The sequence below is a fragment of the Pimephales promelas genome, chromosome 24, assembly GCF_988280905.1.
Source record: "Pimephales promelas chromosome 24, fPimPro1.hap1.1, whole genome shotgun sequence".
NCBI lineage: Eukaryota > Metazoa > Chordata > Actinopteri > Cypriniformes > Leuciscidae > Pimephales > Pimephales promelas.
In genome coordinates this window covers 26064644-26089977 of record NC_142792.1, presented here as the reverse complement: position 1 = coordinate 26089977, position 25334 = coordinate 26064644, and the positions used below count along the sequence as shown (strand labels likewise).

The window sequence follows — 25334 nt, the reverse complement described above, 5'->3', positions numbered from 1 at the left end:
TGACACCCAAATCTGTGACACATGTAACTCACTTGGAAAAGGTGAAATTACCCCAAATGTAGGAGCAAAATCTTAAACTTGCCCTTAACTTGGCTGGTCTTCAGGGGTCCTCTGAGTAATGTCATCATATTTCACATGACTTAAGTCATTAATATCCAGTTCCAAAATGGCTTCTAAACTTTGTTTTACCGTATGACATAGGGAAAATGTGTTTTTGCGGAACAATTTGTTTTAGATACAAATGACATTTCTGAAAGGACTATCTTACTGATACTTTACTATGCTTATCTTAAGACTTGAAATTGTCTTAAATAACTTTAAGTGAATTCCGTTTGTCCGTATGACATTTGACCACATTAATAGTCTAAAAATTACCTATTTTTGAAATTTCACACAATTAAGAACAGTGAGGAGGACAGATGATGTGAGATTAAAACATGTATATAATTTTAAACCTATTTTATATTATTATATAATATGTATTGCTCCTGGAAGTGCAAATCAGTGCGGCACGTCACTGACCCATGTATGGTTACGTTTTTATGGCTTATATCTCAAATGTCAATGGAGAAATTGTATTGAATTTTTACTTCCGGCACCGGCTGTGGGCGGGACTGTGATGCTCTATATACCCAAACCTGTCGCCACACCAGGCATGTAAAAGAGACAGGCGTCTATTTGGGACTCGGCTATTATTTGAAGTTTTACGTTATAGCACCTTTAATGAACCGTTATTGCCTATTTTTATCTAAATACACGTGGGTCACCTTACATTGAAATAGCCATTTTGCTCCTACATGTTTCTACAGGAACCCTAAACAGACAAAATTGTCTGCACGTTTCGTCACTATGCTGTCCTTCATGCAAAGAAGCTAGCTAAAGTCAGCGAATAATACACTGACACAATGATGAACAAGTAATAACAACATAATTTTACTGAATAACTAATCAGGATAAAAATAAAAGATTATAACATGAATTCAAGTTTGATTAATTACATTTAGAATCGCGAGAACAGCTTATATCAGACTCAGCACTTCACCACACCGGTTCAAATCTCGATCGGAGCGGGTCGAGTGGGACAGGTTACATGTATCCAGATGAATAACATAAAACATGTACTTTGTCTTATACTGTCACTCAGTAACAAATGTTTATATTTATATATAAGACCATACAGCGATCAGGGGCCCGTTTCAATAAGGAGGTTCAACCAACTCTGAGTTAAAGCTTGAACTCAGAGTTGACTTACCCTGAGATGGGAAACTCTGAGTTTTCGGTTACAGAACAGCTGAAATGAGTTAGTTCAATCAACTCTGAGTTGACTGACTCTGAGTTAAGCGCTTGCACCACAACTATAAAAAGCCATTATCAATGGAGCACAGATATTATGAGTCACCATGGCAACAGCGCCAGACAAAAAGAGGTGTTTGGTGTAATTAATTACCAAGTAATCTAAATATTGTAATTTAATTAAAGGGATTACTCTTAATTCTTCTGTAATTTAAAATAAAATATGATGCAATTACATTAAATAGGCTACTACATAAACCAATTAAGTATAAAACAATAGTGGATTTAACATACATTTTTAAAAGGTATATTTTTTATGTAACCTTCTCCCTCTACACACTTTGATGAATTCAAGAATAATTCATGCAATTGTATATTGTGAATTTGAAAGAATTAAAAGTGCAATTTCTTGTCTCTCCTCTTTGTATTAATCAAGTGGTTGAGGTTGAGATTTAGCAATTACTAATATGTAGACCAATACTTTCTAGAGATAGTAGCCTGATTATTACATTAATCTAACTACACCGTTGAAGATGTCAGTTAATAATTCATAACTATTTTAGAGTAACTTACTGTTATAATATAGAGGTGAAACTGGAAGAATGTTATTCAACCTAAAGTAGGCTACTATTACTTTGATAAAATTTTACCTAAGTAAAAGTAAAAATACCAGTCTAAAAATCCACTCAAGTAAAAAGTAGTTAATTTAAATTAAAACATGAGTAAAAGTTGCTGAGTAACTTGTGGGGGTGGGGTGGGGGACTCCCCCATGTGGGGAGAGTTGAGAAACATCTCAGATCACGGTTTATGGTATTAAACAATTATTAAATATATAAACTGCATTCTTAAATTATGGTTATTATTATCATCAGTTAAAATGACAGTTAAATAAATTAAACATTTTTTCAATAAAACATATCAACTAACTTCAATAATTGATTATGAATAAGATTAACATCTTATTTTTTATCATTAATAACTTATTAAATTATGTTTGAAAAATAAGTGAGTTCTATTAAATGTTTTTTATTCCTATTTTTTTTTAATGATTTAATAGAAATATATTATCAAAAACGGTGGTAATCAAATAAAAGTTTAGCAAACGTTTTAAATCCTTTTATTTTTTGGGAAAAGTGCTACAAAACAGATTTAGTCAATTAAACCATTGACAAACAATATATATTCCTTAAAGAATGTGTAAATACATTTTAGTATTATTGTTGGTGTTTAAACAGCACTTCCTCTTTAAAAAAGGGGAGGAGACCGCAAGAAACTCTGAGTTTACTGAAGAAAACCTGCTCCCGACCAGGTTAGGTTCACGGAGTAAGTTACCATGGTAACTGACTCTGAGTATAAGTTACCTCTCTTTCAGAAATGGGCTTGACTTACTCTGCTGTCTCAGGTTTAACTTACCTCCCTTTCTGAAACGGAAAACCCAGAGTTTCCCTCATTTCAGGGTTAACATACTCAGAGTTTTCACTTAACCTCCTTTCTGAAACAGGCCCCTGGTGGTTACACATTGGTATTGCAGATGATAAAGTGTGCATAATTTATAAATATTTAGTATTTTAAACTATCATTTATTTCTGTAGAGCTGGACAGAGCAAGGATGACATGAGTTCAACTTTGAGAATGAAACTAACCTGTTTGTTCCTCAGTTTCTTGGTTCACACTAAATGTTTCTTCAATCTTCATGTCTTTACTCTCCTCTTTAATTAACGCCATCTGTGTTTGTTCCTCAGTTTCTTCTTGTTTCACACTGAATGTTTCTTCAATCTTCAGGTTTTTACTCTCCTCTTTGATAAACGGCATCTTTGTGTGTTCCTCAGTATCTTCATGTTTGACTCTGAATGTTTCTTCAATCTTCAAGTCTTTACTCTCTTCTTTAATAAACGGCATCTTTATAATAGTGACGTGGGTCTCAGTCGCTTCACCAGGAGTTTTTATTTGTTTGTCCTGTTTAAGATGACAAATAATTAAAAAAAAAAAGCAACGTGCAAGTCGTGCATTCGATTGATAAAAGCTCAGTGTTTCTGACACTGATTCACGCAACTTGTGTTCTTACGCACGTGTGTTCCTTTACTTTGCTCACACGACTTTAATAAATGTTAGATAAAGCAATGCAATGTTACATTTAATAAAACATAATCCATTCTGGGTCGTTTTAAATAGTTTCTATCGCTACAAACGCTTAAAACAAAAACCTTTCTCCAGCCGAATCACAGCCGAAGCAGGAGCGCGACGCAGCCTTATGACGTCGTACATCAAGACCAAAATAAAAGTCCTGTTCACGTAAGAACGTACTGTGTCTGAACGGTCTGAAATCATAAAAGCGCATAAACATTTACTTATAAAAAAAAAAATAATAATAATAATATATGTATACATATACACAAGTTTACATAAAGAAAAGATGACAATTCAGAGCTGAATGTATCGTATAATGTAACACAAAGGTAAGGCTAGTAATACAGTTCACATTGAGAGTTAAAAAATTTAAAATGAAAGCTATTACACAATGAAGTCACTTAATTATTGTGTGTGTGTGTGTGTGTGTGTGTGTGTGTGTGTGTGTGTGTGTGTGTGTGTGCGTGCGTGCGTGTGTGTGTGTGTGTCTTAATGAAGTACTTCTTATTAATTATCCTTCCATTTAGACTCACATCTACAGTGGATGCTCTGACAGAAACATTAAACCGGCAGAGAGATTTACGTCTCTCAGGTTAATCCACTGTCCGGCCGAGTTTTGATTTCGTCAAATCAGTTTTGGCGAATTCAAAACAACGTGATTATTGTTCATGAGTCCAACATCCAGCCACGCAAGAAAACATGAAATCTTCCTGAGGGAATAATCTGCTGATGTGATTTCCTGCCCAAGAAACATTTCTGATTAGGCCTAATGTTAAAAATAATAATAATAATTGATGAACGGAAGTTTCTAAGTAGATTTATCTAAAATAAAAAAAGCTTTTGTGACATTATGTTAATGTAACATTAACATAACATTATTAATGTCTTTACTGTCACTTTTGATGAATTTAATGCATCCTTGCTGAATTAAAGTAGGCTATTACTTTCTTTAATTTCTTTAAAATTGTATAATGTTACAAAAGCTTTCTATTTCAGATAAATGATGTTGTTTTGAACTATGGTTTGTGTGTAATGTGACTTTTTGTGTGACCTTAAAATTCGTTTTAGAATTAAATTGTAGGCTACATAATAGGTTAAGCAAAGCAAATGTGTTTATGTCTGTGAACCTTTTAAACACATACAAACCTGAAATGACATATACAGTGGGGCCAAAAAGCATTTAGTCAGCCACTGATTGTGCAAGTTCTCCTACTTAGTATGATGAGAGAGGTCTAATTTTCATCATAGATACACTTCAACTATGAGAGACAAAATGAGGGGGAAAAAATCCAGGAAATCATTATTTGTAAATTATGGTGGAAAAATAAGTATTTGATCAATAACTAAAGTTCAACTCAAAACTTTGTAACATAACCTTTGTTGGCAGTGACAGAGGTCAAACTTTTCCTGTAAGTCATCACCAGGTTTGCACACACTGTATCTGGTATTTTGGCCCATTCCTCCATGCAGATCTCTTCTAGAGCAGTGATGTTTCGTGACATTTTTTTTTTCCTTCCTGTAAAAGAAAATATGACCCATACGCTTTTGGCTGGTATTGTTTTTACTTTGAACATTAGGCATTCCAGATTCTATCAAAACTTATCTCTCCAAACAATCAAATGCCCAGTGTCTGACTGGTTTTGATGAATGCATGCATGAAGAGAAAAAAAAAGGTGACTTGAGGTTGAGTAATGCACTTGAGTAACTGGTTTGGGCCAATCACAGCTGTCTGCTGTCAGGATAGACCAGTCACATTAGGTTGTAATTTGATCCTTCACACTAAAAGAAATAGAAACCAAAAGTTTGAATTCGCTTGATAAGACGCCATTTAAGGTTGCTGTAAAACAAAACTTACAAGGTCAAATTTATTGGTAAGTTCAGTAAATTTCTTTCTTATAACACTGCCATAGAAATGTCTTGACATTAGAGATGTGTGTTCAGCTATGACTATACGATACCAAAATGACTGTCCTCACTATTCAAACATTACCTCACTAATATAGTGAAAGCTGTTTAACACCGACTAGCCGAAACGCACTAGTTAAAAATACCAAATCTAGTTCTATTAACATTTAGTGTTTCGCACAGGTTTCTGTAAGGGTTATTTTTCGGGTCGAGTGAGGACAACTTCTTCTTTTCTTGCGGATTCCAGTTCATAAAAGGTCAGCCAAGGAAATAAATACATCTTAACCTGATGTAAACACAACAGAAGCCTATGACACGCCCTTTAATAAAGTTAAACAAACGTTTACATGTCATAGTTACAGTCAAACTCGATTAATGAATTAATGCAAGGTATACTTGTGGAATCAGGCACAATAAATTAATAGATAATGCTTATCATATAATGTATTGTATACATTTCTGTGAAATTTTAATTGGTACCTACAGGTTTTAATAAGGTTTTCTCAACATTCATATCGAGGTCAACAGTTATTTATCAACCATTTCTCCCACGGGTATGTTGGGTCCTTCCAAGGAAACGGTGGCTTAGATACAATCCCAATCTCTGTTACCGATCCACCATTTTGTTTGCTTAGTAGTCAACAGATTAGAGGTTATTAGAGGTGGAGGTTAATCAGGGTTACCGCACACTTTAAAGTCAAAGTAAAGGCTTTTTAAGACGGTAAGAAATACAAATTAATACTGCATACAGGATGTACAATATTGACAAAAAATGATATCTTGATATTTTCTAAATTTGTTGATAATAATGTGTTTTTGTGCTGGTACCATGGCTGGTTTAGGCCTGCTGTTGACAGCTAACTCATGAAGATGTTTATTGTTTATTCAACTTCTATGCGATGGTCAGTTCACAGCAGTGACAGAAATCAACTTTTTGAAATAAACAAGGTCAAATATTTGCCACCTTAAATTGATTTCAGAGGGCATTTTACCATTACGGCATTTTTTAAATAAACATATTTTTTACATAAAGTCACATTCAAAGTCAAACAAAGTCTTATCCAAAACTTTAGGCATCTCATAAGTAAAAGTAAGACTTTTTTATGCTCTTAAATTTTAAAGGATAACTTTTTAAGGATATGCTACTGTAATGATCCTCAATGACAGCTCTGCTGGCTTCTTTCTTTACAACCCTGAAAAGACCTGCACAATATACTATGGGCACTTTGATCAAATTCAGCTGTGGCAATGACTATAAGTTCGAGTTTAGTCTGAGAAAATCTGGTGTTTGGTTTCAAGGTTTTTACTTATTATTGCTGTTCACTGACATTTTGACTTGCGTTACATGGCTAACATGCTCTGTAAGAGATTGCAAGCCAAAACGACATGTATCTGATGCTGTGTTATTATAATTATATAGTATATTTTATATATATTATAGTATATTTAATATATCATAAATAATTAGCACAGTAGACATAAGCAGTTAATATTCAACTTTTAATTTAAAACTATATTCAAGCTTTAGAATACATAAAAAAAAACTTAACTGCTAAACTTAGGTTTTCTTTTCCTTTTTGTTAACATTTCAATTATTAAATAAATTTAGTTAATACACTTGCATAAATATAGAATTTTCAGATTTTTTCTCTCTTTTTTCCACCCTCTCACAAGAACTGAATCAAACTAATACTCTCCATGTTTTGTTTAAATAGTCGAGTTTCCATCTAAACGTGAAGCAAATATTTTCAGCGTTCGAAAAAAACAAGTTACAAAAACAAATGCGAATTAGGTGCATTTCCATCAAGTTGTTAGAGTAGATGACAGAGTATTAGAAATAGTGATCTGATAAAATCTGAAAAAAAAAATGCTGAGTATCGGCTGATACCGATCCAATATCAGCAGTTTTTTTTTTGATCAATGTAGAATTTTTATACATCTGTTTGTTGAAGTAATAATTACTTTTGTGTGTTAAACATCATTATAAAGAAAAACAAGAAATGGAAAAAAATATGATCATAACCTATGTCAAAATATTATTAAAAACTAGATTAAATGAAAAATCAGCTGCAGCAAAAGTTACTCTCGAAAAATCATGAGAGCATAGTAATTTTACCAAATCTAAACATTTAGAGAAAAAAAAACATTATTTAGTAAAGATGGTGAACAAACAAAATTAATAAGTGTAGAACTAAATCTGGTAAAATGTTACCCATTGCTCTTTGTATTGTTGTAAAATTATGAAAAATAAGTAAATATACTATAAAATTGAAAGAAATTTTAATATGTAGTGCAGCTGTTTAATGAGGCAGCAGCATTTTATAGATAGGAGAGAAAAATAAAGGCTATTCATAATCGTTCTTTGCCCAAAAGTATTATAATATGAAAGGCTCCTACAGAGTGGCACAAAGTGCTTATTCGGATCCTATGTGCTGAATGATGCACTTGAAGCAACATGGAGTCACAGCGCTTCGCATTTAAAAGTTCAAAGCAAAAAGGAAGAGATATTGATGCATAGTTGCGGTATTATAACAATGTTATAATATAATAGTTATAATAGTTTAACCCTTTAAGCACCAAAGTCGCAAAATTGCAACAAGCCATCAAATGGCTAATAAAAACTTGTACCATCGATGTGTTGCAAATGTTATTCGCCGATCCTGACTCTGAAGGGGCATATTTACCTTTTGTAAATGACGATCGGCCGTCGCTCTTCTCCGGGTACATCTTTGCCATGCAATGGTGCCGCCCGCGCCTCTTCCGGTACATCTTTGCTGCGCGCTTCTCCCGAATATTACTGATGAACTGATACAAAAGTAGGCTACTGTTCACATGCGTTTTACTGCTACTAATTTCCTAAATATTATGAAATTCAAGAGGGCTGCCCCCTGATAATGTCATAGTATGCAAATTAGATGAGTATATTTATACCCCACATAAACTTTCAGTCACCCCCAAAATTTTCTAATTCACAGTAGATCTCCATCTTTAAGCCCTGCTATCAAGCTTTTGAAATTTTGATGTCAAAATCCAGCATTTTTAAAAAAAAACCTTGCCGCCTAAAAGTTAAGTTAAAAAATTTCAGTTACTGTGTGCATGAAGAACAATTACAGTGCTCTCTAATCCAAGTGTTACTAGAAAGTTACATAAACTCCAGATAGATAATGTTATTTTATGCGAAACCTTAGACCTTTATCTACAGATCAAGTACAATAATAGGAACATTGAATCATCTTGGAGAAAGTTTCATCACGTTGACTGCCGTAACCGAACGCATAACTAATAAAACATAACTATGATTGTTTGCTGCAGATGTCACACTTTCAGGTGCACTTGGTCAAGAATCATGATAAAACATTATTTTTTATTTTTTTAGTTAATGTTTTAATATGACAAATTAACTGATTTTATTATTAAGGTCTCCCAGCTCAAATCAGGGTCTTATAAACCAATAAAAATAAAGAAAATCTAACTTAATATCATTATCACATTGTACATATGTACTTAGCAATCAAAGTTTTGGTAAGTCACTGTAAGTTAGATAGCGCTTTATACTATACAGATTGTTAGAAAGTAACTTTACTGTGATAAACAGAAAAATGACAATCCACTGAATCAAACAAAACTCAATTCTGCTGTTAAGAAGCTCTTAAAGGACAATAGGAAATAGGCTCCAATTCCAACATTTACTAAACACTAAACTGGTACAGGCAGAGGACACACACAACATAAACACACCTCACATAAACGAGAACTGACCAGGACTGACTGAACAGAGGGAAACTAAATACAGAGGCAAATGAACACTAATGAGGTGAGGTCAGGTGACACGGATAATGATGACGATAAACAGGTGTGTAATGAGGGAGTGAGTTCAGGTGTGAAGACACCTGAAGGGATTCTGGGAAGTGTAGTGAAGACGAAGACACCATTCAGTTGAAAACAGTTTAGTGTTCATTCATTTAATTTCAATAATAGAGAAAAGTAAATTGAATTATGATAATAATTACATTCAGCCATAATGCAGTGATGTCGTCATCCAACTAAGTTGAGTTCTCTTGAAATCGTTTATGCGCACATTGTCTTTAAACACATTTCCATTTACACTATAGTTCTGATTTAGGAGCCAAAATAATATGACATGAAAGTACATAACTCTTTACTTCTAGAAATATATTCTAGTGGTTTTCATAAGTGATCTATGAGCAGATTTCCTGATTAATTTAGCCTTGTCTTGTTGTGCGGGAGAGAATGAAACCTGAAAGCATTTCTCATGGAAAATGTGTGAGACTTGCGCAATTCTGCATTACAGAATGATATTGTTTATTAGAATTGTTTATGCCCCTGTTATGCATCACTTATGTAGTCTGTGTTTGTAAAGGTTTGACTTGAAAACACATTTAAATCACAGGAGAATGAGTTCCTCTGAGGAGAAAGAGGAGCAGGATGTTGTTCACTTCCAGAACCAGAGAGCAGCATCTCCAGAGCCCAGCCTTGTGTCTATGAAGAGTGACGAATCCATGGGAGCACCCCATAACCTCAGTGATGAATCCATGGGAGCACCCCATAACCTCAGTGATGAATCCATGGGAGCACCCCATAACCTCGGTGACGAAACAGTGACCTTTAACCCCAGGTGAGAAAAAAACAGTTCATTTCTAGGAGCAATGGATCAAGCTGATGTGAAAGGTGAGAGAGATGAAAAGGTGCGCGATTATAGGCGCGATGGAAGAAAGGATACAAACAGTGGAGCAATACGGAGGTTTCATGTCTTTTGAGTGTTTGGGGTGAAGAGTGCAGGCTAAAATGCAGGGTTGTTACAGAAATAAATCCGTTTTTGAAGACATTTCACGAGAGGCATCGTTTTAAGCGCTCGTGGCAACAGTGCCTCTCCTCTTTTTTTCTCCACAGTATGAGACCAATGTTTTGATGACTTTTCAAAATATTGTGGAAAGAAAAACACTGCATAATTTTATTCGCATCTGCATCCATTGCATTTCGTGCTGTTTTACTTCATTTTCCGGGTCAGATAATAGTTTCAGCAGTGTATAGTGTAAATGCAAAAATCGGATATGGGTCACCTTTAAAAGATAATGTAAGCAGGTCGTCAAAAAAATCGGATATAGTCAGAAAATCGGATTTGGGCATCAAGACCTGCAGTGTAAATGCAGCCTATGTGTTTTATCCAGCTGAAATGGGCATTGACACGTTTGCATGGCTTGCCTCAGATTATTGTTTGAATAGTGCACGCTCTCAGATTAACACTCAATGAGCTATAATGAGCTGAAAAGAAATTGACTGACTTCTCTCTTTTCATACAGATTACATAAACTGAGAATATTTGTTTTTTTATATAAATTCATTTAAAAGACAAGAATTCAAGCTTCATGCTTGTGTGCCTGTATTCCTGCGTGACTGAGTATTTGCTGAGTTACAGTTCATTTTTGCACGTGTTTCAGAATGGACTTCACTGACAGAAGGAACGGAGAACTCGAATCATGTTTATTTTTTTGGTAACGCTTTACAATAAGGTTCATTAGTTAACATTAGTAAATGCATTAACTAACATGAACTAACGATGAGCAATGCATTAGTTACAGTGTTTATTAATCTTTGTTAATGTTAGTTAATACAAATACAGCTCTTCATTGTGCGTTCATGTTAGTTCACAGTCCATTAACTAATGTTAACTAATACAACCTTTGATTTTAATAACGTATTAGTAAATGTTGGAATTAATATTCACTAAGATTAATAAATGCTGAAGAAGTATTGTTCACATATTGTACATGTTAACTAATGTAGTTAACTAATGTTAACTAATGAACCTTATTGTAAAGTGTTACCACTTTTTTTTCTTTATTTGGCGAAAAGCACAACCTTTTGTTTTTATTGTGAGTATACACAAAAAATAGACACTTAAGAGGATCTAATGATGTACAACACTTATATGTAAGATCAAATTTAATATTATTTTTGAGCATTTTTCAGTCTTTTTTGCACTGATAAGATAAAAAGTGAGCTTGTCGCGCCACCGCAATAGCTGATCCCAGGGTTTTAAAGCACCAATCAGGATTGGGACCGTTGCACACGTGTCACTGAGGCTTTCCCCACAGTGTTTATGTCAGACACAGCGCAGAGTTCCCTTAAAAGGGAACTGACACTAGACCAGCATTTATTGGCAGGTTTAACTCTAAATGCAATCAGAAGCAGACAGGAGAAAGCTGGTCAGCTGGTTTTGTAAATGACACATGGCTTTGCTAGAAGATCTTCCTCTCAGTAATTATTTGTGTTGTTGTTCTTGTTTCTGCTGTGTTAATAGAGATGATCAGATTGGAGACCTGCAGGAGGATTCTCACCAACCAGTAAATGATGAACTACAAAAAGTCAAAGATCTACACAAAACCACCATGAAGAACAAGTTTGAGATCTTATTTGAGGGAATCAAACTTGAAGAGAATCAAACCCTCCTAAACAGGATCTACACACAGCTGTATATCATAGAGGGAGAATGTGAAGGACCGAACAAAGAACATGAGGTTTTACAGATGGAGAAAACACCTAGATTCAAGAAATCACATAACACTCAAATCGTCTGCAATGACATTTTTAAATCCATACCTGAACGAGAATGTGATGAGAACGACAAAATAAGGGTTGTTCTTACTAAAGGCATTGCTGGAATTGGAAAAACCGTTTCTGTGCAGAAGTTTGTTTTGGACTGGGCTGAGGGAAAAGCCAATCAGGATGTAGATTTCATGTTTGTGCTTCCCTTTCGAGATCTGAACTTGATTCGAGATGATAAGTACAGTCTTCACAATCTTCTGGTGGACTTTCATCCTGAACTTAAAGATCTGGACTCAAAGATTTATGAGGAGTGTAAAGTTGTGTTCATTTTTGATGGTCTTGATGAAAACAGAATGACACTGATGTTTTCTGACAGTGAGAAAGTTTCTGATGTGACTAAGCCTTGCTCAGTGAGTCTGTTGATGTCAAACCTCATTAAAGGAGAGCTGATTTCCTCTGCTTTCATCTGGATCACCTCTAGACCAGCAGCAGCCAATCAGATCCCCTCCAATTATATCAACCGTCTGACTGAAATTCAGGGATTCAATGATCGTCAGAAGGAGGAATATTTCAGGAAGAGAATCAGTGACGAGCTTCAAGCCACCAGAATCATTACACACATTAGAAGAGCAAGAAGCCTCCACATCATGTGCCACATACCCGTCTTCTGCTGGATCTCATCCACTGTGCTTCAGAAGCTCTTGAAAGGAGAACAAAGTGAAGAAATCCCTAAAACTCTAACTGAAATGTACATTCACTTCTTGCTCATTCAGATCAACAAGAAGAATCAGAAGTATGAACAAAGTGATCCCGAGAAACTCCTGCAGTCCAACAGAGAAGTGATTATAAAACTTTCTGAACTGGCTTTCAAACAATTGATGAAGGGCAATATCATATTCTATGAGGACGACCTGAGAGAGAGCGGTATAGACGTCACTGATGCCTCAGTATATTCTGGGATTTGCACTGAGATCTTTAAGGAGGAGTCTGCGATTCATCAGAGGAAAGTCTACTGCTTCATACACCTGAGTGTTCAGGAGTTTCTCTCTGCATTCTATGTGTTTTACTGCCATCTGTTGAAGAACATGGAGCCATTGGAGGTGTTTCTGAGTGACAAACATGAGTACAGATCTACGAAAAACATGTGTGCACTGCTATCCTCAGCAGTCGATAAAACCCTTCAGACTGAAAATGGACACTTGGATCTTTTTCTGCGGTTCCTGCTGGGTGTCTCACTAGACTCCAATCAGAAACTATTGCAGGATCTGCTGACACACACAGAGACCAGTTCAAAAAGCACTAGAGAAATCACACAGTACATTAAAAATGAAATCAAAGGAAGTTATGGTCTCTCGGCTGACAGATCCATCAATCTGTTCCTCTGTCTGCTGGAGGTGAATGATCAGACGCTGTACAGAGAGATTCAGGGATTTGTGAAATCAGACAAACACTCAGAAAATAAACTTTCTCCTGCTCACTGCTCAGCAATAGCCTACATGCTTCAGATGTTAGAAGAGGTGCTGGATGAGTTCGACCTCATGAAATACAACACATCAGATGAGGGTAGATGGAGACTCATACCAGCAGTGATGAACTGCAGAAAAGCTCTGTGAGTATTCATTCATGGCATCACAAAATATACATATTTCTATGTAGTTGTGATTCAACCTTAATAATCTATGGAGCCATAACCCTATTTTTATTTATAGAACACAAGTGTGGAAATAATTAAATTATGTCTATTTGTATTGAAGCGGAAAGGATGTATGCAGTAGAAGCACAGCCATGTGGAAATTTGTAGTATCTCATAGTCAGAATTTAAAGCACACCATGTTTTAAACTCAAAGTATTACTTAGTACATTTGTTTCCCAAACCTGTTTCTGGAGGCACACAAGTATAATTTAAGTTTAATTGCAACAGTGATGAGAATGACAAGTCTCCAGCTGTTCTTCATCACATACTTTCAACTCACCTCCATATTCTGACTCCATATCTCATGTAATTTAGGGCCTGTTTACACGAGAACGTTCGTGGGTGAAAATGTAAAAATATTTTCGGATGTGCCTTTCGTTTACACTGCGACGGTGTTTTGGGGGCTTAGAATCGCTAAAAAGTGAAACCACCCTCCAGAGTGGAAATCTTAAAAACACTCCACCGCAGCGTTCCCATGTAAAAACACAAAAGTCTGCTTTAGTTGTGTTTGATCAGGGCTAGGCCTGAACTTTGAATGAACTTTGAAGGTTGTACGCAGGCGTGGACTTGATGTTGTTGTGTGGCAGTGCTCCATATTGCCACCTAGCCACCTGGAGTGCATACTACATTGAATATTACACACTTTTGCATCACCATTTGCACGCGGATTTCCCACCCAAAACGCTCGTCTGAACGCTGAATAAAAAGTGATAACGCAACTCCACTTTTGCGTTTTCTCTTCAGAATCGTTTCTGTGTCAACATACCCTTAGTTAGGGATAAAAAATTTAAAATAAAAAAAATATATTTATTTGACATGGACATAACAACAGCATTGGACATATCAGATACATTGTTTTTTAGTGTTATAGCAAAACTGATAATTTACAACACTTGTCCATAGGAGGCTATGCAGAATGTGACTAATGAGACTGCCTAATACATGTTTTCACCCCCATGATCATGGCATAAAAATATTATTCAACATTTATGGTATCCCGGTGGTTTACATTATTTACTTTTTAACATACCTTTATCTCCAAAATCATTTTTCCTTGCATTACATAATAGAATTGGGTGAGCTCATTGTCATTTAAAGGTGCGTGTGAGTGTAGCGACATCTAGCGGTTTGGTTGCAAGTTTGCACTAAAGCCTCAGCCCACTGCTCACTCCTCCCTTTAAAAGATGCTACGGTGGCTCAAACGGGACAAATATTTCGTCGAGACAGCAGAGAATAGCCAGAGTAAGAGCCAAGAGTGTGTAACATTGTCACTGTTTCTGAACCACAGTCAATTATAAACCACATCATAGATAAAGTTTAAAAAAGCCAGAGTCAGGTGACGATCAAGGGTCTTACTATATAATAAATAATATAATAATAGTAATCAGCCGATTATCTCACAAACGTATTCAGTACATTTCAAACCCACAATACAGCGAGGGAGAAGAACCACATGAAACTATGCAACTATATATGTTTTCAAACAGCGTAGTAAAAGTTTAGCTGGTAATATGAGCTGTTACTGTGGCTGAGCTGGTTAAAGTGTAAAGCCTTGTTTAAACTTGACGCGTCCGCATGAGCCCAAAGGTGCGCGCGACAAAAATTACATGATTGTAACAGGGTGTGCACATCCGCATCACATAGACACCATTTACTACACACAATAGGCTTTTTCTCTGATATTGAAAACTCTTCTTGATCGACTTAAAATGCTTCCAAGATCGACTTGTCGACCGTGATCGACATGTTGGTGATTCCTGTAATGTACTGTTTTACGGTCAACGACGAGAGTACTAATCAGCTGTCTCACGAACGTAACAGCACATTTATCCCCACATAGCAAACCCATAACACATCGAGGGAGAAGAACTAAGTTACATGAAACAATCCAACTACATATTTTACACCACTGACAAGGGAAAAGTCACTACTCACTGTGTCTATGGCTAGCTTCTAGGTTTCTGCGGCTTCTCTTTCAAAGTATGAACGAAATGTGCTCTGTAGCACTGTTTGTTCACGTTCGGCTATGGTAGAAACATGACGTCACAATATGTCGACCTTCATAGAAGGGGGTGTACGCGGTTATGTAGCTATAAATGTCTCATTCTAAGGCCCTGTTTACACAAGAACGCTCGCGGGTGAAAACGTAAAATATTTTATCGGATGTGCCTTTCGTTTACACGGCGACGGCGTTTTTGAGGCTTAAAAACACAAAAAAGTGAAACCGCCCTCCAGAGTGGAAATCTTAAAAACGCTCCACCGACGCGTTCCTGTGTAAAGGGTAAAAACGCAAAAGTCTGCTTGACAGTAAAGGTTGTACGCAGGTGCGTGGTGTTGTTGTAGTATGCACTCCTTGTCGCCTGGAGTGCATACTACATTGAATTTCATACACTTTTGCGTCGGCATTTGCAGGTGGATTTCCCACCCAAAACGCTCGTCTAAACGCAGAATAAAAAGTGATAACGCAACGCCACTTTTGTGTTTTCTCTTCAGAATCGTTTCCGTGTAAACAGCCTTAGGTAATAAAAACATTACGGTTTATTAAGTTCTTTATACACCATTGAAAACATAGTTATGGATGTCATATTGCATTTCTGTTTATATATACTCAAAATTTTTAGACATTGCAAATTTAATTTTCCACTAATAATTGGAATTTGTGCAAAGGATTGTGTATTATTGGAGAACATGAAGGATTCAGTTGATGGGGATGCAGTCTTAAACTTGAGAAGCGTCCAAAAAATGCAATTCTATGGGCCCCCAGTACCAGGATTGAAAGCTTTGTGTTCATTAAAAGACAATGTCATGCACAAAATATTGAAAACATTTTAACATCCCTCTCCTCCTCATTGTTATTCTTTGTAATAGGCTTGTTGGATGTGGTCTCTCTGATCAGTGCTGTGAAAGTTTGTCTTCAGCTCTGCAATCATCAAATTCCTATTTGAGAGTGCTGGACCTGAGTAACAATGACATCCAAGATTCAGGAGTGAAGCTGCTCTCAGTTGGACTGATGAGTTCACACTGTCAACTGAACATACTAAGGTTTAACCTTCAAACTCACTATTAGACATGCACAACCAATAAACAGTCAATGTATTACTGGCTGATAATTGGGTATAATTTTATTATTATATGTCAATAATGGAGTTATTTCACTGTATTTTAACTGCTCTGGTGTATTTGAATGCTCACTACCTACAGATTATCAAATTTTTCAGGTGGTTTCAAGCGTTTCTACAACGTGTGACCTATATAGTTAATTGTGTGGCCTATCGTGTTGTAGAAAATCTATTTTGTCTGAAAAAAACAGTATCCCTTATAAGTCAGATATAAATTGTTATGAACGCTTGGTTATGAATGCTTGGTTACTATGGATATAAAGATTCAAATACAATAGGATTGGTGGCTTATTGATAGGATAAGACATTTAACAAAGAAGGCATGTAAATGGTTAATGACATATGTCAATTAATTCTGACATTTTAATTACTGAATCCTTTATTTTGTTCAGACTGGCAGGTTGTCGATTGACTGCTCAGTGCTGTGAAAGTTTGTCATCAGCTCTACAATCATCAAACTCCCCTCTGAGAGAGTTGGATCTGAGTAACAATGACCTGCAGGATTCAGGAGTGAAGCTGCTCTCTACTGGACTGAAGAGTTCATACTGTCATCTGAACATACTGAGGTGTGACTTTCACTTCTTCACTATATGTATGAATAGGTGTTTTGAAGTGATCAAATTTTATTTTAAATCAGCTGCATCTGATAACTGACGAATGGACTAATTGTAAAAAATAAATAAATAAATAAATAAATTAACCCTTTCTGCATAATTTTATTTTACCAGCATCAGTTCTAATCATAATTATCAAACATTCATTAATTTTCATAATTGTAACCCTTTAAATGCTGGTTTGTTTACATAATGCCACAGATGGTTTTTTTTATAAAAAAAGGGAAAATTAGTAATTTTTTTCAGTTTACTAAATGCCAAGTTTTTTCTTTGATTGCATTCATATATTTTGTGCAGTGTCACATAAAAAAATACAACTCATGTACATATGTGCTGATTAGGTGATTGTGCTCGCCCCAGGGTGTCAATCAAAACACATAATCACAGGATTCAGAATCTTCTTTTTACTTGGTGTTAGTGCGTATGTATGTGTGTGGTCTGAAATAAACAAATGAATAACATTACAATAAGCAATTACAGTATTCAAACATAATAAGAATGTACATGTCATTCTACATCCAATACAATTATCAGGGTTTGACATGCACTACCGAAATTAACCACTAGATATCGTATAAAGCGCATATAATGCGGATCGCAAATTCCACTGAATCTGAGAAAACACTGAATCATCATATCGAATCAAATAGGTTGAATACAATTAACTTGACACTCATTAAAGTGTTAACATTGCAGCAAGTAACCACAGAGTATACAGAAATAAATAACTTCAGTAACTTAAATAACTTCTTATCTATTATATTTATGACAGTCCCGACTTTGACATGAGGCCAGTATCACTAAACAATAAACAGCTCGTTAATTTACATCAATCAAACAGTAATGTGGCAGTTAACTATTCCTAAATCACGATTAAGTAAATAAACGTACATTTTCTCATGAACGCACACACAGAAGATAAACACTGAAGGTTGAGATACAGGAAGATATAATGCGCGTTCTTCTCTTAACTCCACTTGTCAACTGATCGAGAAGTTTCTAACTCGCCGACCAACGTCATCTCAGAGTCACCAATAAGTTCTGAGTCACCAATAAGTTCACCAACAACCCAGCATCCTGGCCTGGGTTGAACAGCATTGGAAGGTTATGTGTCCACTTCTCTTGAGGGTCCGAAATGCAGCTAGCTTATCGTGCATGCAGGACATGTCATCCAGTGATCTATCCTCAGGGTGGAGCTTAGGAGGTTGAATTTTTGTGGGACATGGTGGCCTGGAAAATAGAATGTCCATTTTCCACATCCCACAGTCTTCTTTTCGATTCATTTCATGACCTTTACACGCCGGCCAGAATCAGCAGACTGATGTATGTCTGAATGTCAGTGGAATCAAAATCAATCCAATCTGTCACAGAACGAATGAGAACTGAATGAGCCGTGGCGTGGCGGCAGATTAAGCAATAGAGAGAATAAACAGACACTTTTCAAAGTCAGTGATTGTAGCACCTCTTAGCGGTAAAAGACAGCAAATACACCAATTTACCGCCGCGGGAACATTGGCGGTAAAAGTATTATTCTGGTTGTGGGTAAGATTTGTGATTTCTAGTACAATACAATTTCTTTCTTTCAAACTGTTCACACACACAATGTTCAGTACACATATGCTATTTTAATACATTGCTGTCATGTGAAAATACACTGTATCATATCTTTCTGACATTGGTTTTGATAAGTTCCTGATTTGTTTTTGTTTAGATTGGCCATCTGTAATCTCACTGGTCAGTGTTGTGAAAGTTTGTCTTCAGTTCTACAATTAATAAACTCTTGTCTGAGGGAGCTGGACCTGAGTAACAATGCCTTGATGGATTCAGGAGTGAAGCTGCTCTGTGTTGGACTGAAGAATCTGCACTGTCTCCTGAACATACTTAGGTAATTAAGAAGAAAGATGAATACCCTGATCAAATTAAGTATGTAACTTGATGCACTTAATTCCATGGGAGCCTGTACTATCAGATCAGAACCCAGTTGCTTTATTTGCTCTAATCTTTTAGGGAAAACATCTGGTCTTGTTTTTAATGAATTTAAAATTGATTTTTAAATAAAAAAATCTGATTTTTAATCTGGGATGCACTAATTTCACCATAACATCTCTACACTAAAAATGAGGACGTAAACAACTGAATGAGTTGGAGACATAAAATCAGAATACATGATAATAATCAGAATTAACATTTTGAAATGTATGACAACCACATAAAAATATTTTTTGATATGATTGTTTTAAAATCAGTTTTTAAAAGGTCATGATATTTCATATACATTAGATGGTTTTAAATTCACTTTTACTCAATGCATTCACTATCATTTAGTGTATCAAAAGTTTGTGGCTATCTGATGGCCACACAGTCTATTCCCAATTCTGTAAGCTCTCTTCACATTATACATTTGTAAATGCTATTAAACAGCCATACATGGTTGTATTATAATTTTTTATCTGTGACTTCAACAAGCACTGAAGACTGCACTATAGTACTGCAGTTAAAGTTTATTGCAAGTACATAACAGGCTGTGATTATGCAGGACAATGAGTCTCGTTAAAAAAAACATCAACAATATAGGCACAAACTTTTTGGGCCTCTTGTAATAATACTGCAATTACACTGCAGTCCATTTTTGCACATTCAGAGCACAGTCTTAAAGCGGAGAAATAGAGAGATTATATCAAACTCTCTTTTTCCTTGCTCTTATACTAAATTTGAGTTTAGAAACTGTTTAACTGTTTTTATACTGCTTGATTAATTTCAGTAAATAAGCTAAAATCACATGGATTCCAGGAAAATGTAGCTCCCTCTGGAATAAATTAACCAAACAGGTCACTGTGATAGTAATGTCTGATTGACAAACCAATGTCATGTGGACTATTGATGTGTGTTTGTAGATTGTCTGGATGTATGGTGACAGAGGAAGGCTGTGGTTATGTGTCTTCAGCTCTGAGTTCAAACCCCTCTCACCTGAGAGAGCTGGATCTGAGCTACAATCACCCAGGGGATTCAGGAGTTAAGCTGCTCTCTGATACAATGAACAATCCAAACTGCACACTGGACAAACTCAAGTATGTGTGTGTGTGTGTGTGTGTGTGTGTATTTGTGTGTGTGTGTGTGTGTGTGTTTATTGATTGCATTGGATGTGCAGAATGTGACACTGTGTCTTTCATAGTGTGGATCATGGAGGAGAATTCAGGATTGCAGCAGGACTACAAAAATGTATGTCAACAATCACACACTCTCACACACAAACACGCACATATTAAGTGACTGTTGTTGTTGTAAACGTTTTCTCTTCTTGTGTTCAGATGCCTGCAATCTCACACTGGATCCAAACACAGTAAACACTGAACTTATTCTTTCTGATGAGAAAAGAAAAGCGACATGTTTGGAAGAGAAACAGTCTTATCCTGACCATCCAGAGAGATTTGATGAGTGTCCTCAGGTTCTGTGTAGAGAGAGTATTTCTGGACGTTGTTACTGGGAGGCTGAGTGGAGAGGAGAGGCGGATATATCAGTGACATATAAAGGAATCAACAGGAAAGGATGGAGTGACTGTCAGTTTGGACTCAATGAATTTTCCTGGAGTCTGAACTGCTCTGATAACAGATTCACAGTCTGGCATGACAAAAAGTCAACTGACATACGTGTCCCTGCAGGCTCCTTAAAAAGAGTTGGAGTGTATGTGGATGTGTCAGCCGGTACTCTGTCCTTCTACAGCCTCACTGACACACATACACTCATACACTTGCACACTTTTACCTCCACGTTTACTGAGTCTCTCTATGCTGGATTTTGGGTTTATCGCTTGAACTCCTCAGTGTCTCTGTTTTAGTTTGAAAAGATTTGAGCAAGAACAGAGATGTTGCAAATAAATTAAACACTAATGTTATAAATCTTTAACACAACCCTGTTTCTCAGATTTATATGTTAGATATATCAAAACCATTCAATGTAACATTCTGATGCAGTGCTCTTAACAGCATAATATTATTTGTAAATATGAGAATGTTAAAGTACTGGAGAATTATGATCAGAACCAGAGCATATGAACATTGATTTTAAAATACCGTTACTTGTTAATAAATCCCTCAATGGTCCAGGTCCAGATATGCTCACTGAATATAAACCTTACAGATCACTCAGACCCCGTTCAGACTGCAGGCAGACAAGGTCAGACTTCGTCGGAAGTAGTGTGAACACTCAAATCAGATTCAGACTACTTCCATATGTGGTCGTGTATCAGACCCAGGTCTGATTTTTTTCAGTGTGGCTGCAGTGTGAACAACCCAGGCAGTTTTGATGCGAATTTTACATCAATCCACATCGACATTTGTCACAAATTACTTGACTAGGCCTACAAAATGGAGAACAGTGTTGCTGCTGGTACGGTTCAGTACGGTTCGACTCAGCTCGCTTCGCTTTTCCACTGCGCGGTACGACTCGGCTCAGCACGGCTCGGTTTGATTTTGCACTGCGCGGTACGACTCAGCACGGCACGGCTCGGTTCGCTTTAGCTCGGTTTGCTTTTCCACTACAGTTATTACCGCTTAAAAGTGGGTGTGGTTATAGTCTGACCGTTATAGTTTATCCGCTCCTCAGCAACGTCTGCACTTCGTCCACTGATCACGATTCAGCCATTTCTTTTTTGGAAGTTTTCTTCCTTTATTTTGTCTTCAAGCAAGTAGTTTTAAAGCAGGTGCTACAGCGGTGGTAGTTACTGGCTATTTAAATCTAGCGGGTAGTGACGATTCTGTCTGACTCTGACCAATCAGTGATCTGTAGTGTGTTCACGTCACATTTTAGTATCGGTACAGTACACTTGGAACCTCAACAAAGGTGGTATCATTTAAAGCGAGCCGTACCGTACCGTACCATGTAGTAGAAAAGCGTCACAAGTGAGCCGTACCGAGCCGAGCCGTAGTGTACCATGCAGTGGAAAAGCGCCAACGTGTGCTGTACCAAACTGTGCCGTACCGTACCATGCAGTGGAAAAGTGCCAATTCATAACATTGAACTTTTACGTGATGGGAGTTTTTGTTATGGGTTAAACGGATAGTTCCCTAAAAAGCTATTTGACATAAGTTGCTTGCCCTCATGACATTCTAAACCTGTATGACCTCCTAAAGCAGAAGACAAAAGCATGTGTTTTAACAAATAAACTTGTTATTTAACAAATAACAAATACTCAATGTTTCTTGTGAAGTATATGAGGCTAAATTGTGAAAGTTTTCATCATAGAACTATCCTTTTAATTCATATAACGTGTTGGCACATATTGTTAAGCTTTGTACATTTTATTTTCGACACTGTATTTTATTTTTATTATTATGATTTTTTTTTATTCTAAACTGTTTTAATTATTCTGACTTTAATTTCTTCCATGTAAAGCACTTTGAATTGCCACGGTGTATAAAATGTGCTATATAAATACCTTGCCTTTGCCCTCTACTTGAGGTACTCTTAACTTTTAATTATTTTTACAAAATATGCGACTATGTGTTGTGTTTATTTTGGAAAATCTTACTTCAGTTGAACACTTGAAAAGGATCCTTCAAGAAAAGCTCTAAATCAAGGATGTTTTTTTTTGATTTTTTTATAAAATTTGAGGGTCCAGAGTTCGCAAATGAACTCCAGGGGGCTCATATACAAAGACTTGCATTGAATTCAAACTAAAACATTGCGTACGATCAAAGCTGTAAATGTGCATACGCACAAAAAAACAACAGATGTATTAATGTCTGCGTATGAAGGATGCCACGCATATTTTTCTTTGTACATCCGAATTAAAGTAAAATTGAGCGCACATGCACAAGCACAACGCCCCACCCAGTCTCCTCCCTCAATTAAACTAATTTAAGCAAGAAACAAAATTTTACTGAAAATGTCTATGTGAATATATGTGAAAGTGTAATATATTCCTGTGATCAAAGCTGAATTTTCAGCATCATTACTCGTCTTCAGTGTCACATGATCCTTTAGAAATCACTCTAATATGATGATTTGATGATCAAGAAACATTCATGATTATTATCAGTGTTGAAAACTGCTGTGCTTCTGCTTCATATTTTCATAGAAACCGTGATATAGTTTTTTCAGGATTCTTTAATGAATAAAAACTTAAACCAAACACATATAGAAATCTTATAATCTTTTGTAACATTATAAATGCATTTACTGGCACTTTTAAACAAATTCATTGTGTCCTTGCTGAATAAAAATATTACTTTCTTTTTTACCTTTACTGACCGAATTAATGAAGTTTATTTTTTAATCCTTGTTAAGCCAAAGCTGCCATTGCTAGACGGGTTTGCACATGCTTTATGTTCTTACTCAATTGCATAATAGAATATGTTAATAAGACTTGTGTGACATAATTTGTAATTGATACATTATTTGGCATATTATTAAGAAATATCGGACAGCTGGTGGTGCGAAAGAACAATTCGTAGTGTAATGTTTGCCACTTCACTTTATTGCCTCTAGGAGTCGCCAACGGACAAAAATCAAGGCAAATGTACGTATGCCAGACATGAAGTTTACTTGGAGGAATGCACATTCTTACATTAATTTCACTGTTAGTACATCTGGCTGTGAACGTGGAAACTGGCGTACGCCATGTTTTTGTACGTACGCAGTGTTGATACACAAGGCCCCAGGAGAAATTAATTGTGCTTGGATGCCATAACTCAAGTATATTTTTTTTTCATTCAAAGCTTATCCAAATAATGAAGAGTTGGAGTGTCTGCTGCATTGTTTGAAAAGCATCCATATCTCAAGGATCCAGGCCCAGAAACAGGTTATGACACCTGGACTATGAGCATCAAATATCAGTTTGCCAAATATGAAGTCGCTGTAAATCAGAGAAAATCGAACAAGGATATAAACTTCCTCCCGGACATCCCAATTGGGCAGAGACTATTCTCCACAAAAGAGAATACGAAAGAGATACACTATAGGAAGAATTGAAGAAGAATCTCAACATGGCATTTGTTGACTCGTAAATGGAACTGACATTCCCACTGAGAAGAAAGGAGATAGTCAACAAAGACCCTCTTGTGACTGATGTTCTAAAACAATGGCCAGCATTTGTTTTTGGAAGATCATGTGAGTTTTTAAAGATGATTTAACTTGAGAGTTTTTTTTTTTTTACATTGTGTAAATGTATTCTTGTTAGATATGTATAGTGAGGTCCAATGTTCTGGAGAGTGCTATGAGGACCTCCAGGAGGCGGGCCTTTAATCCATTAAAACGGTTGGATGCCGTTTTTGTTGATGCTTGTGGATCTGGGGAGGGCTCAGTCGATGGTGGTGGATCTAACAGGGAATTCATAAGGCTCCTCATGAAAGCAGTTGTGGAGTCACAGTACTTTGTGGGGCCCCAGAACTGCAAGAGCCTTGCTCTTGATTCTCTTGGTAGGTTCATCTTTTGTGTAATAAATAAGTATAATTTTTTCTGTATAGTATATATATATTTATTTTATATATACACAAACACGTCACATGTGTTTGTCACACTCCGTACAGGCAATTGCCAGCATAAGAGTAAGACAATGCTTTCATTGTGCTTTAAACAGGAGTCTTATGACAATGTAGCACCTGCACGTTTGAGGTCAGCTGAAGCAGCTTCAGACACCTCAACAGTTTCCTCTGCCTATGTGGTGTTTACAGCCTCCACAGTCAACAGTGTTATGTCAGCATCCACCATTTTTATTTTTTATTATTATTAACATTATAACCATAATTTAATGCCCTCTCTCTACTTATTGTATGTGTTTGTTAGTAGTGCTTTCTTTTTTTCACTGTATAGCTTTATGAAGCCAAAAGTTCATAAAGTTCAGAGTGTGTGTAGAAGCTTATGGCTATATCTCTGGGCTGATGCCAGTTTGAATGTGGATAGCTGTCAACCTTTTTACAAATACAAGAGAGCCTGAGTGTGATTTACATATTTAAGATGCTGATAATTTGGCTATATCGCCTGACAGGGATGGCTCCCTCCAAAATGCAGTATGTTTAA

The 25334-nt window shown here is 36.2% G+C and overlaps 1 protein-coding gene across 1 annotated transcript; it reads left to right on the top strand.

Moving 5' to 3' along the window:
* The first annotated feature begins 5196 nt into the window (after positions 1-5196).
* LOC120489814 (NACHT, LRR and PYD domains-containing protein 3) lies at positions 5197-23562 on the top strand. The gene is made up of 10 exons (XM_089126842.1): positions 5197-5291; positions 5509-5582; positions 9737-9961; positions 11648-13501; positions 16454-16627; positions 17097-17270; positions 19030-19203; positions 20213-20386; positions 20491-20537; positions 20627-23562. Exons 3-10 carry the CDS (start codon positions 9741-9743, stop codon positions 21151-21153), a joined length of 3345 nt encoding a protein of 1114 aa, XP_088982968.1. The 5' UTR covers positions 5197-5291; positions 5509-5582; positions 9737-9740; the 3' UTR covers positions 21154-23562.
* Positions 23563-25334: the final 1772 nt, after the last annotated feature.

Excerpts from the sequence above, each read along its gene's own strand:
- LOC120489814 (XM_089126842.1), top strand. The coding sequence starts at position 9,741 with ATGAGTTCCTCTGAGGAGAAAGAGGAGCAGGATGTTGTTCACTTCCAG. Across the intron at positions 9,962-11,647 it reads ACAGTGACCTTTAACCCCAG|AGATGATCAGATTGGAGACC; the intron begins GTGAGAAAAAAA and ends CTGTGTTAATAG. Across the intron at positions 20,387-20,490 it reads TGCACACTGGACAAACTCAA|TGTGGATCATGGAGGAGAAT; the intron begins GTATGTGTGTGT and ends TGTCTTTCATAG.